The sequence below is a fragment of the Canis lupus genome, chromosome 30 (assembly GCF_048164855.1).
Source record: "Canis lupus baileyi chromosome 30, mCanLup2.hap1, whole genome shotgun sequence".
NCBI lineage: Eukaryota > Metazoa > Chordata > Mammalia > Carnivora > Canidae > Canis > Canis lupus.
Window position 1 is genome coordinate 18,637,986 of NC_132867.1, and position 13,191 is coordinate 18,651,176.

At 35.8% G+C, this 13,191-nt stretch overlaps 1 protein-coding gene across 2 annotated transcripts in view; it reads right to left on the bottom strand.

The window, feature by feature from the left end:
• Positions 1-456: 456 nt before the first annotated feature.
• The window catches only part of TMPRSS15 (transmembrane serine protease 15), a 118,456-nt gene continuing 105,721 nt past the window's right edge, over positions 457-13,191 (bottom strand). For both annotated transcript variants that reach the window (XM_072806609.1, XM_072806608.1), the window contains 4 exons: positions 9,901-10,082; positions 8,541-8,636; positions 4,962-5,101; positions 457-720 (listed from right to left, as the gene is read on the bottom strand). In XM_072806609.1, the coding sequence (XP_072662710.1) occupies positions 565-720; positions 4,962-5,101; positions 8,541-8,636; positions 9,901-10,082 (574 nt within the window). In that variant the 3' untranslated portion in view covers positions 457-564. The remainder of the gene's footprint in view (positions 721-4,961; positions 5,102-8,540; positions 8,637-9,900; positions 10,083-13,191) is intronic.

Sequence of the window (13,191 nt, forward strand, 5' to 3'; positions counted from 1 at the left end):
GCTTGAGAGGATTGTGCAATCAGTTTAGTCCACATCTGTAACATGAGCTTTAAGCACATATTTTTTATGAGTGGGGAAAATATTAAGGATATGCTCAAGTTGAATTGGAAATACACTTAGATAGAAAAGTGGGAAGACTATTGAGATTCTGAAAATAGCTATCTTAGGTGGAACTAGATAATTTATAGTAGTTCACTTCAAATAACAACATAGTGTGCAAAAGTTTATTGCACTTCTTTTCCTAATTTTTGCCAAAACTTTAAGTATATAGTATATATTTTACAGCAGCATTCCTTTGAAGAAGAGAACATGATAAAAATGATTAAAAACAAAGGAAATGATCTCTGAAAGATCAACTGTTCACAATGAAATCAAAATGTATTATTTTGAAGTTACTTTGTATGGTGAAGATTATTTTTTGTGTTCACTCATACTACTCAGCATTGCAGTGGCTTATGTAAGAATAAACTGTTTTAGAAACCATTTTTACAAAAGTCTCAGTTTCCATGCTCCTTAAAGTGGAATGGGAAAACTGCACGACTTTCATGTTGGTTCAGGACCACCCTACTGTAGAAAACTTTGTATCCATTCTGTGAACCTCCGGACCCGGGCATACACCCCTGGACGATTAGGCAGTGCACACTGGTATCCAAATGATGTCACACCAGCCAGGAACCACCTGTTGTTTTCTTGGCACATTAATGGTCCTCCTGAATCCCCCTAAAGAGAAAATTGCAAAAGAAAATTGTAGATGTGTGTCAATTGGTGTAAAGATCTAAGGTTATTTTTAGCAAATCAATTCAAAACTAAAGATCAAAAATATGATTTAATTGCAAGTCATCTGTTTATCTCCTGACCATCACTCTCTGTCAAGAATGAGAACCTTTGGCTGCTCATTAAGGACATGAGAAACTATGACAATTAAAACACAATTTGTATGTAGTTTTATACATGTAGTATAAAAGTAGTTTTATACTACTTCATGATGTAATTTTATAGCAAAAGTTTCCATGCTTTCATTATGGCATTTGAATAGGTACTAAGAAATTCTCTAAGGCACAACTATGAGAAGTATCCCAACCAAAATATGTATTAAAAGCTGATCATTTTATTAAAAGAGGCATGATATGGTTTCACTCATAGGTGGAATTTAAAACAGATCAACATAGAGGTAGAAAGAGAGAGAGGCACACTGTAAAACAGACTTATAACTGCAGAGAACAGACAGGATTGCTGGAGGGGAGGTGGGGTGTGGGGATGGGTTAAATGGGTGATGGATATTAAGGAGGACACTGTGATGAGCACTGGGTGTTGTATGGAAGTGATGAATCACTAGATTCTACTCCCAAAACTAATATTCCGGTATATGTTAACTAACTAGAGTTTAAATAAAAACTTGAAACCAAAAAATCAAAGCAAACAGAAGTATGTTCCAAGAATTATGAGAGGCTTTGCAGAAAAGACACTTATTTCACATTGTGTGTTTAAAGAAACTAAAAACTCACACATGAGGTTGATTTTAGTTCTTTTGGGTAGGTTTTTTTTTTTTTTTTGTCTTTAGATGAACACAATCAGACATGAAAAAACCTTAATATTTCAACTGTAATAGACATATCAATGATATAATTTATGATAAGCACACATATTTTCACAGATTTTAAATGAGAATTGTTTCTAATTTTTAAATATCAATTTTAGCAGCTTTTAATAGAGTTAATTTCATTTGCACATAAGTATTTCTGTATAAAGCAAAAGAACATAATGCGAATACGTAGTACCATTACTTAATGATGGCATTGACAAATATTTATCTTATGTTAATTATGCAAAATTTTTTATCTTTTTTTTATATATTTATGAAGGAACTTAAAGCCTTGTGTACTTTTGTTGCAATCCCTGGTATAATAGAATATTTCAATCCAAGTTTGTGTTAAAAAATATCCTGAAAGACTTTTTGTCTGATTCTTTATTATCTTTGGGACCATATTTAAGGGAAAAACCTGTGGTGTATAAAAGCACCTTTTCTTGCTTGGGTACAGAGGAACATAAATTGCACTGGCAACCATAGGTTACCTCTTTTCTAGATGTAACAAATGTGTTTGAGGGCAAGGATTGTGATTTTTATTTCTGTATCCTAAACCTTTATAGGTTTATATATAAACCTTTATAATATGGGTCCATAAATATTTATGGAACAGTTAAGGATAAATACAAGCTCAAAGAGATTATTAAAAAATAAACCCCAACTGTTTGGATATTTTTAAAAGGAGTCATTTGGTTTTCTACATATTTTTTTAAAAAAATAATTCCATTTTTAAGAAAGACAATAGAATCTAGACATTGATTCCATGAATGAGGATTTTAAATTGTCCAACATGTACTGGGTCAGTTGCAGGTATTCAAAGGATCCACTAGCAGACTTGATGCCCAACAGTTGAGTTGTCTGTGTGGTTGAGAGACCTCTTATGTCTGGGACTGTCACTTTGCTCATCTAACTATACCATTTCAGCTCAGTTATGTGACTTCTTGTCTTCATTTGCTGATTTGTTCAATGAAGATATTTTCTTCTTCCACTATCTCAGAGATATGTATGGACTTCAAAAATATGAGTAAATGTCCAAAGTATTAACGTAAAATTTATGTTTCCATACCAGTGGTTTTAGCATGCTAAAACACACATTGCTGGGCCCCAGCTTTAGAGTTGCTGATTCAGCAGGTCTGTACTGGGGCCTGAGAATTTGTACCTACAACAGGTTCTCAGGTGATGCTGGGGGACTGGAGGCCATGCTTGGAAAATCACTGGTATAAAATAAGGCTCCACATAGTTAGCTGTTCATGTCATTCACTTAGTTCCATGTAGAGGGGACTTCTACAGCCACTTGTGGTGCCTTAAAATCCAGACAACCGCCCCGCAAATGCAAGCCTTTGGTAAGCCAGAAGATACTTAAGAATGTATGAATGACCAATAAGGCCAATTCTTTGCCACTGTAGGGGGGAAAATAATGCTTCAAAGAGCTTGTTCAAGTGATGTATCAATACATCAATACAATACAATGCTATCAATAGTAGCATTTTCATAATTTTAAAGGTATTCTTAGTTAATCCTCTTGAATAACATAATATTAAATTTGAACAAAGAAAATCATGTGACCCTCTAGACTATCGATTACTCAATCATGATAACATATTACAGAAGATATTGCCCCAATGTGTGGCTTTCTTACTTGCTAATTGATACCATAATTAGTCTCTCTAGAAATCAGAGCCAAACATAAGATTTCAGAGCTCTGGCATGAGCGATGGGCTTAATGTAACTCTAATATCAGTAGCATCCATGGTCATATTTTCTACCTAGTACATGAGGCACCTGCCACACAATGCCCATTAACTGTAATTGAAGTTGTACAGCTGATTTCCCTTCTGAACAATAATTCTATAAATCTCCCTCTAAGTGGCAATATATCTTACCTTTAGCATGTTTTTCATTTTAAAAGGAATGTGTAAGATCCACAGATAAATTTTAAACAAGAAGAAAGCTATCCTATTTGTCTTGGATTTGCAAGTGTTCAACAAAGCAGAATAAATGTAAAACTAAACTGAAAGTTTAACATGATTTGAGACACTAGCTTAACTAGAGGATACATATCAAGATTCATCTGCTTAAGTGTCTGTTAAAAAAAGTCTTGTATCAAGTCGAATTATGGTGACATATGTGTTAATATATATAACAAGTTGTTTACTCTTTAACAAAGTGAAAGATTTTCCTCTGGTATAAATCCACGTTTGTAAATTATTCATTTGCTCAGTACTGCTATCAGGTTTAATCTAAGCCAGTAGATGTTAATGCATCAATATCTTATTAATTTTCAAGTACATAAAAAATGCTAGAAAATTTACTTACAAAGTCTCATAGTGAAAATTGTTAATATTTTGAGTGCTTATTTAAATGGCTTATATGTATTACCTGTTTTTTAAATCTCTCAATAAAAGTTAAGTGACTTGTCTGAACTCTCACTCATAAGTATTTAGGCAAGGGCGAAATAAGAGTAGTCTGAGCACAGAATCTATGCTTTCATGACTACTCCATGCTGCACCTAAAAAATTAATAATAATTCTAAAATCTGGAGGAATTTACTTTTTATTTGTTGAGCATATGTAGATTTTAATGGAGCTAAATAGCTGGCTACATTATTTCTAAGTGATAAGATGTTTTTGTCTTCAACGAGGGTAGTTTGTGGGTAGGAGTTTTCTCTGGTGGTCACCCAAGTCAAAAGCCATTGATACTTCAAATATATTGCAGTGTTGACATTCAGCAAGTTCATATTATTACATTTCTAAAATGAAATGTCAAAGATAAGATGAAAATCCGAGTGTAGGAGTCCCAGGTCCAGGGTTATGGCACGCTGTTGAGTAAGTTCTATTTTTAACCTTCTTACAAATGGTTTGCTGCAAACTGGTTCTAACCAGGCTATCCAGGCTGGTTTACATGCAGAAATTATTTCTTGTCACTAGACCCCTGGCCCATACTCAAAACCAGGGTTGAAAATTAGAAGCCAATAGGTGAAATTGGCCTTCAGACTGGCTTTTTGTTTGTTTGTTTGAAGTTTGCACAGGGTTTTAAAGAATTAGAATTAGATTTAGCTAAGGTCAACAGTGGGCCAATACTACATATTTTACCTATCGTACACATTCATATTTTATGCCTTGGTTCTAAAGACATCCGATTTTAATATTTGTTCTTAAAAAGTAGTTTTATTTCTCATGTGCACATCAACTCCGGAATACTGTGCAAGTAGGCACAAATTAAAAAAAAAAGAAACAAACATAGTCCCAGTTTGGGAAAAGAAGAAATCAGGTCAAAACTCTGATGATTTCTTTACTCCCTAATCGTTGTGAAGCAATAAAATCATGATATAGCAATGCTTTCTGGAAATACAGGGTGAACAGTTTTACATATTTACCTGACAAGAATCTATTCCTCCTTCTTCATAGCCTGCACATACCATATTTTCTGTAATGTTATATTCTGGCATCTGTTGTTGGCATTTCTCATTTGATAGAAGAGGAACATTGGCTTCTTGCAATATGTTTGCAGTAGGACCTGTTCAAAATGGTAATGCAGCCAGCCAGTCAGAAGTGATCAACATACATCACTGAATGAGCCACCATTATTCTTACTTATTTCAACAGTTCACTCTCATTATCGAATACTGTGTGTATATATAATGAAACTAAATGCTAAACCTTAGTATTTTAAAGCACATAATAAGGCCCATCTGTGGATTTTGCAAAATGGATAACAGTAAAGCACTTCTTTAGTTCCCAAGGGCTAGCAGGGATGGTGGATTGGACTAGACAGGCTGTAGGCATTTTCAGTAATTTCAAATGGTTACAGTATTGCTCATGGGGGGGAAAAAGCCCACTGACACAAAGAGTTTCATTTATGGAAATTAGCAACAACTCAGAAATCCAGGAGGCTTTTCATGTGGCACCTGAAGAGGTGATCCCTTAGAATGGCATTCAGCACCTTTGTGATGCTATGTGAACGAGCAGGTGCACACTGAGCAGAACACAAAGCTCAAATGAACTGTGCCCTGGTCTAAGGGCAATCAGCTTGTTATCCTCATGCAGGGGAAGAGAAAGGAGGCATTTTGCAACGGAGTATGCTTCCACGCTTTTTACAAAATGACTCCTCTATTGGCGGCATGACTCTCTGTTTACTGAAATACTAATCCCAAGAGAGATGTGAAACATGCAGGTGTCTAGTGCCTCAGAAAAGGCACCTGATAAGCACTTTCTAATACTTAGCAATTCTATTTGGTTCCTCAAGAGAGGCAGAAAGTTGATGATAACTTAGTACATATGACAGCCAGCGTTGCTGCAAAAGTGTTTGTGACTTCATTTCCAGCCAAGTTTAATCCACACACTGAAGAGTGTGTGTGTGTGTATACATGCACATATGTATATAATTTAGGTGCAAAGCCATCTATGTATGACTCAGTGGTGTGTCGGTAAATGTTTAATACTGGTTTTTAAGACAAAAAAATCTCCAATATGTATCATTTGTCTTATGGAAACACCCGAACCATGGCCAATTTCAAGGTACCAGCATGACTGTGAACAGGAGTTGGGAACTGTGCACAAATGGGAATTTCCAGCTGGTGACAGTGACTCCAGCAACAAACCACTGTCCTTATGTTTGACAGTGGACTTTAGGAGGTGAAGATGGAGGAGGGAATTCAGCATCTCACTGTCATTCATTCTATGAAGATTGAAGATGGGTTGGTAGACTTTAGTTTTTATCACAAACAATTATAAAACCAAAGCCCATTTTGCTTCTCATCAAGGAATAAGAAAGATGGGTATAGGATAAATCTCTTTGGTAAAGAAAAATTTGAGCAGTGTTCTTATATTTAATATTTATTTGTCAACATGAATTGCCTTAAGGATAATTGAGAATACACACTTAAAAACATACATAAAAATGTCAATAAGCTTATTTTAGGTTTACTAATTGCCTTAATTTAACTGACTAATATTACTTCATTTCTTCCTAGTAAACAATATGTTCATGGTTTTCCTAGCTATTAGGGCAATATACTCAAAATGGGGGAAGCTGAGTTTTACACAATTAAGCAGCTGGAAATCATAAGCCAAAGTTCATAAAATTCATTAAAATTTCCATCACCCAGGAAGTATTTAAACATGATCTGACTGTTTATTCCTAAATGAAATTGATCTCAGATACAGATTTTCCTTGGCTCCATACCACTCTTAGAGACCTTTCTTAAGTCAATTAAATGCATAACTTTAGTAACAATAAGTAAATGTGAGCCAAGTTTACTCAGCTCTTAAAAGAAATTCCCATTTCCTACCGAACAAGGAGTCTTAAATTTTGTTAGTGGATAATTTGTTTTTGAAGAGTCTACACTGTGATCATAAATATCTTTTAGTTTGAAGTCTCATAGAGAAAATATCTATCTAGGAATCATTTTTACTCTTTAGATTTCAAATTTAATAAATCATAGCATTTTTCAAGTGGAGGAAATAAAAAAAGATACAGTCTTTGACTTCAATGCACTTTATGGACAGCAGACATGAGGCATTTCGGCAAGATAATGTAATTGTGGTGGAGAACCTTTGTCGAAATCATCAGGCAAAGATTTGACATAGAACGTCATCCTTTCTTTTACAAGGAATAAGAGTGTTTTAATTGTGAATGCTTTGCTTCTGGTAGTACAAGTTTCTGTGGCTTTTCATCTTATTACAATTAGGATTTTTAAATATCTCAGCCCTGATCTGTTGTGACTCCAGAGGTCAGGTTCTCCCACCAGACTATATCGTGCCTTTCCTTTGTGTTTAATGGGTAGTCAAAGTTCTGCCCTAGATGCAATAACTCCTATTAGGAATTCCAAAGCTGGGACACCTGGGTGGCTCAGTGGCTGAGCCTCTGCCTTCGACTCAGGGTGTGATTCCAGGGTCCTGGGATTAAGCCCTGCATCAGGGTCCCCGCAGGGAACCTGCTTCTCCCTCTGCCTATGTCTGTCCCACATCAGGGTCCCTGCAGGGAACCTGTTTCTTCCTCTGCCTATGTCTCTGCCTCTTCCTCTGTGTCTCTCATGAATAAATAAATAAAATCTAAAAAAAAAAAAAAAAAAAAAAAAGGAATCCTGAATCCAGCATATTTTGTAGTTACATTTAGAGAAAATGAAGTACTGGAATTTTGTAAAAAATTATGTTCGGTTAGTTTTAATATGCATCTTTTCTGTGTTTGGAAAACATCCTGTTAAATAAAGCCAAGAGTCAGTTCACACTCTTGAGTGTAAGATTCGTGCCCCTTCTGAGTAGGCTGACTCAGCATGTTGAAGTTAAAGGGGAATTCCCTTCTCATTTTTTAGGGAATGTGAGTGTGAGACTTTATATGATAAATAAAGAGGGTTTTATTGATTTGGAAAATGTAACAGGTAATAATTTGGCTTTTGATCAGACTTTATCCATGTGCTTTACAAAAATAAATTTCGTGGGGAGACTGTGTGGTGCAGTTGGTTAAGTTTTGGACTCTTGGTTTTAGCCCAGGTCATGAGATCAAGACCCATACGCATCAGGCTCTGCACTCAGTGTGGAGTTTGCTTGAGATTTTCTTTCTCTCTCTCTCCTTTTGCCCCTCCCACTTGTGCTCTGTCTCTCTAAAATAAATAAATATTTAAAAAATAAATGTAACCTTTGTAATACTTACTTAAATAGACATATCTTTTCTCTTTATCAAAGTATTTGTAATACTAAAACCAGTCACTAAGTTTGAGGGATGCTTGAACTCTCCCCCAATAGGGATCATAGTTTTATAGGATGTTCAACACAATCTGGAATTTTTTTTAAAATTATACAAATACACAGCATATGAATATAACAGTGCTTTTAAGAGCTACTGCTGAAAACTGTTATAAGAGTTGCAAAAAATATGTTGAAAATATTCACAGGCTAGTATAATAGCATCCTTCTTACTAGTAGGCATTTTCTTTTTGTTGAGTTTGATGATTTACCTTGATATATAACCCTCCCCCAGCCAGCAATGGAACAAAGACTTCCGGGGGGAAAAACTTGATTTTCTTCTGGTAAACAAATAGGTTGTATATAATCTGGAAAAACAAAACACAGATAAACATGCATTTCTAACAAGTTTTAAAAATCAATTATTTTCAACATTTTATCTAAAAAAATGTATTTTTGTTTTATGCAGCCTGAACATTTTTTAGACATCAATCTTAGGGGAAAGAAGCATCTCAGGGTGGCACCCTTTGACAATGGACTAGGTATCACTGGTGGTCTTTCAAGATCCTTTTCTACTTTCCTAAATACTCATTAAGAAGATAAATAATGTCTTAGCTCTAGAGTTGATCATTTATATTTGATTTGATTTGAAGTAATCATGCTATCTACAGAGTCAGTTCTGTGAAAATCTTGGTAAGGCTGTTCTTCAGGGTCAATTAAGAGACACTTGGACAAATGTTCTGAGGCTTGTTTGATTTTCCTCAATTATCTCCACATTAAAAAAGCTTTTAGGTGTCTGCTTTACAGAGCACTTATGGAAGCGTCAGTACTGGTCGCCGACTTTTAAAGCCCTTCTCCAACAATTTACAAGCTGCCTGACATTTATTAAGCACCCAGTACATGTAAGACCCGGGGCAGACACAAAAATGAATAAGATATGGTGCTTACCCTCAAGGACAGGGCTACATAATTAACCACAGTAATAGTCTGCCTTTGCTAAGTGCTCTAATACATGTGTAGACCGAATTCCATGAGAGCCCAGAAATGGCAGCTCTTTCTCCTGACTGGGGGTTGGAAAAGTCTTTGGAGTAAACTTTATACCTTCAGGATATAGGTTACTCCATCAGGTGATATCTTGCACATTATCTAGGTATTTGGAGGAAGTCTTCCAGCTGCCACTCTATTAAGATTATTGAATCTCCTTCAAAAACTTTGTTCTATGGATATCTTAATTCTTACTCACTTTACTCTGAGAGTATATGCTCTTCCTTAGTTTGTCCTACTCTGTACTTCGTGGTAGGTGGACCTGCCTTCCTTTCATGTGAGAAATAGAGAAACCATGCATTGTAACATTATTTTCTCTGGGCTGCTCCTTTGAGTTTATTACTATAGGGGGCTCAGGACATTTTATTCTGCGGACCAACTTTCTAGAAATTTGGATTTAAACACCTTGATGAAGATAATTGAATATGTTTCGCTCCATTCCTCAATTCCATTTAAATTATAATGATTTCTATAACAAATTATCCAACTCTTCTGGACTATTAACTCATTGGTACTTATAATATTTCAAATCTAATTTTGAATTAATTTGGCCAGATAAGATAACTAAAACTGATTTTTTTTTTTTACCTGTGTAATTCACTTTAAAGTCAAGATGCATCACAGCGATGTCACTGTCCTTTGTTCGTTTATTGTAATGTGGGTTTATGACAATTTGATCTATCAACCGAGTTACTACTTGAGGAGAAGTCATATTCGATCTCATATGCAGGCCTAGGATTGCTTTCCACTTAGATGGCTCTAAATTTCTCCTGAAAATTATGAAAAAGACATATAAGCAACCCTCCATCCACCACAGTTACTTTTGAAAGATCCTTGTAGTAGGTATTTCAGAACTATGTGTTCCTGTCCTAAAATATTCTTGAGTTTCTCTGAATGATCCTTCTTCAAAAAAGACTTTAAAAAATATGTGTTATTTTTAAATTAAGTCTCCAAGTTTTTCCTAACATATGGCCAAGTTAGAGAGCCACTGCCTTAGATCCCATTCCATGGGATCTAAACACCTTGGTCCAGGGTTTCTTCAGGCAACCCCAGCAGCTACGGTAGCAATGGAAGGAGGTTCAGAAGCATTCTCCTGTCTACAGGGTCACTGAATTCACACAAAGTTAAGACAAGCAATAAAACCTATTATGATGTCTAAAATCTAACATACAAATTCCAGGGATTTTCATACATAATAAACTTGAGTAATTTTCCACACATAGTGTTGGCCCTTGATAATGAATTGGTAAAAGATAACATTTGTGTTATAGGCAGATTAAATGACAGTTTGGAAGTGTGCAGGGACTTCTAACTGTGCTTTTGGCCTGCAACATTTTTACACCAAGAAACTACTAGTGAACAGCTGGAATTAAGCCATATTCACAATGAAGTCAAAATTCAACAACTGCTCTTTTAGATGAGCTAGTAATTTAATTCTTAATAGTTATAAATGCCTCATCTAATGTGGTCTTTCAGCTCTTAGAAGCCAAGTCACCTAACAAATATATAAAGGGCATGAAGTTATTTCAAGTCCATTTGTTTATCTTTCTACCTATCCATTACTTTGTTGAAATTAAACAAGGGATCATGTTTGATCAGGTCACCAGCATCGGTAAAGCCAATGAATGCCCAAGCATCCAGGAGACGTCCACTGGTAACCATGCTGCATTAAAATAAGAGGAAACTTGCTCACATGCTTTACAGAATAGAATAACACCCATTTACAGAGAACCTATTTTGTGCCAAGAACCATGCCACATACTTTGACTGCATCAACTCTTTTCATTTTTGCCACCAGGCTATGGATGTTACATTGAGAATAAACTGGGTGCTGATAGTTTAAAAGGTGCCTAGAGACTTGAACTGGGACTGTCTGACTTCAGAAGCTGTACTTGCACCAACATAGTGGGGTGCCCGTAAGGGCTATGGGCAGGGTTGTGTGGGCGGGGTTGAGAACATCAGGGGAGCATTGCAGGGAGAGATGTTCTCTGCCACTGGATTATCTGGGCTCAGGAAGGGGAGGATGTCTATGCTCCTAGTGGTTGGTGGGAGCTCCTTCAATGGACAGATGCTGCACCAGGAGGGTATTATGGTACTGTGAAGGCTGTGTTTGCTAGTCAGGAGGCCTTTTCACTTTCCCCTCTCTAGGTCAGAGGAATTTCAGCCTAGCCAGACACACTGATAATTTCAGATATTCTAACTGCATTCACTCCCACTGTGCCCTGGGACTCCTCTGCCCACACTGGCTTACTCAAAGAGAAGGGATAGCATTAAATCTCTTTCCTGATATCCTATCTTCGAATTTCTTTCTGTATCACACGTTTGAGTACATTTCCTAAAGCTCAGCTGGTCATGGTTGTCACTTGATCGGCCTATCTGTTATGGCTGACAGGTAACAGGTAGTTACTCTTTTTAAAGAACTGTATTTTTTATGAAACATTTAATATATGTTAACTCAGTATTTTAAAAATATTAATTTTACAGTTGCCACACCATGGTTCTTACTTTGCTTTAATTATATTTATTTATACACATTATATTTTACATTATAATTATATTCTATATAACCAATGCATTATATTAATGTTCATATTATAAATAACATTAATTATATTAATGGTATAAAATTTGGTCAAAGAGAGTATGAACTGGGCAGCCCGGGTGGCTCAGCGGTTTAGCGATGCCTTCTGCCCGGGGCATGATCCTGGGGACCCAGGATCAAGTCCCACGTCAGGCTCCCTGCATGGAGTGTGCTTCTCCCTCTGCCTGTGTCTCTGGCTCTCTCACTCTCTCTCTGTGTTCTCATAAATAAATAAATAAATAAATAAATAAATAAATAAATAAATCTTAAAAAATAATAAATGAAACCCTTTAAAAAAAGAGAGTATGAACTGATTATAGAGTTCTATTTTAAAATTAATAGAGTGCCTTTATTTTCAAAAGTGACAAGATTGTCTTTTACATATTTTATCCTCAGAAAACTTACATGAAAGTTCAGAGAGGTATATGCAGTCATTTGCTATAGATTTAACTCAATGATAAAATAATGCAGTTTAGGGATGCCTTGGTGGCTCAATTCGTTGAGTGACTCTTGATTCCAGCTCAGGTCATGCTCGCAGGGTCATGAGATCAAGCACTGTGTCAGAATCTGCACCCAGTGGAGAGTCTGCTTGAGATTCTTTCTCTCTTTCCTTTTCTCTCTGCCTCTACTTATGCACTCTCTAAATAGATAGATGATAGATAGATAGATAGATAGATAGATAGATAGATGATAGATGATAGATAAAATCTTTAAAAAATGCAGTTCAGATAAAATAATGCAATTCAGTAGCTAACCTCCCAAATTCTTATCTCTTTTGTAGGTACTGTACTCCTTCTGAGAACAATAAATATTAGTTACTGATATGAGAGAGTTTGTAGGTAGCACAAACTTTGTAATCACCATTTTGTCTTGTTATTTTAAGGTTTGGAGTAGAAAACCAGTCCGTGAACCAGACCATGAAAATTACACATACATGCTTCAAGCTACTGGTCTAATTAAATACAAATTACAAGAATATTAATCGGATACATTCTTAATGAGTTCCAAAGTTGGTATAGGGCTACATGGAAAATAGACTTTTTCTCATGTTTTTCTTTCTCCTGAATCTGTAAATTGTACTTTAGGAAGGAGATACTCCTCTAATATTTATCCATTATATTTCTCTCTCAAGTCTCGGCCCACATAACTTTTCATGTCTCCGTGCTTAGCTTCCCCACAAGCCCACATTAGCACAAGCACTAACAGAATGACTACATCCTACTGCAATCTTAGTGCCTTATCTCAGAAGAAAGACTTGAGAATATAGAAGGTATGGCCAGTGTTACTCAATTTTATGG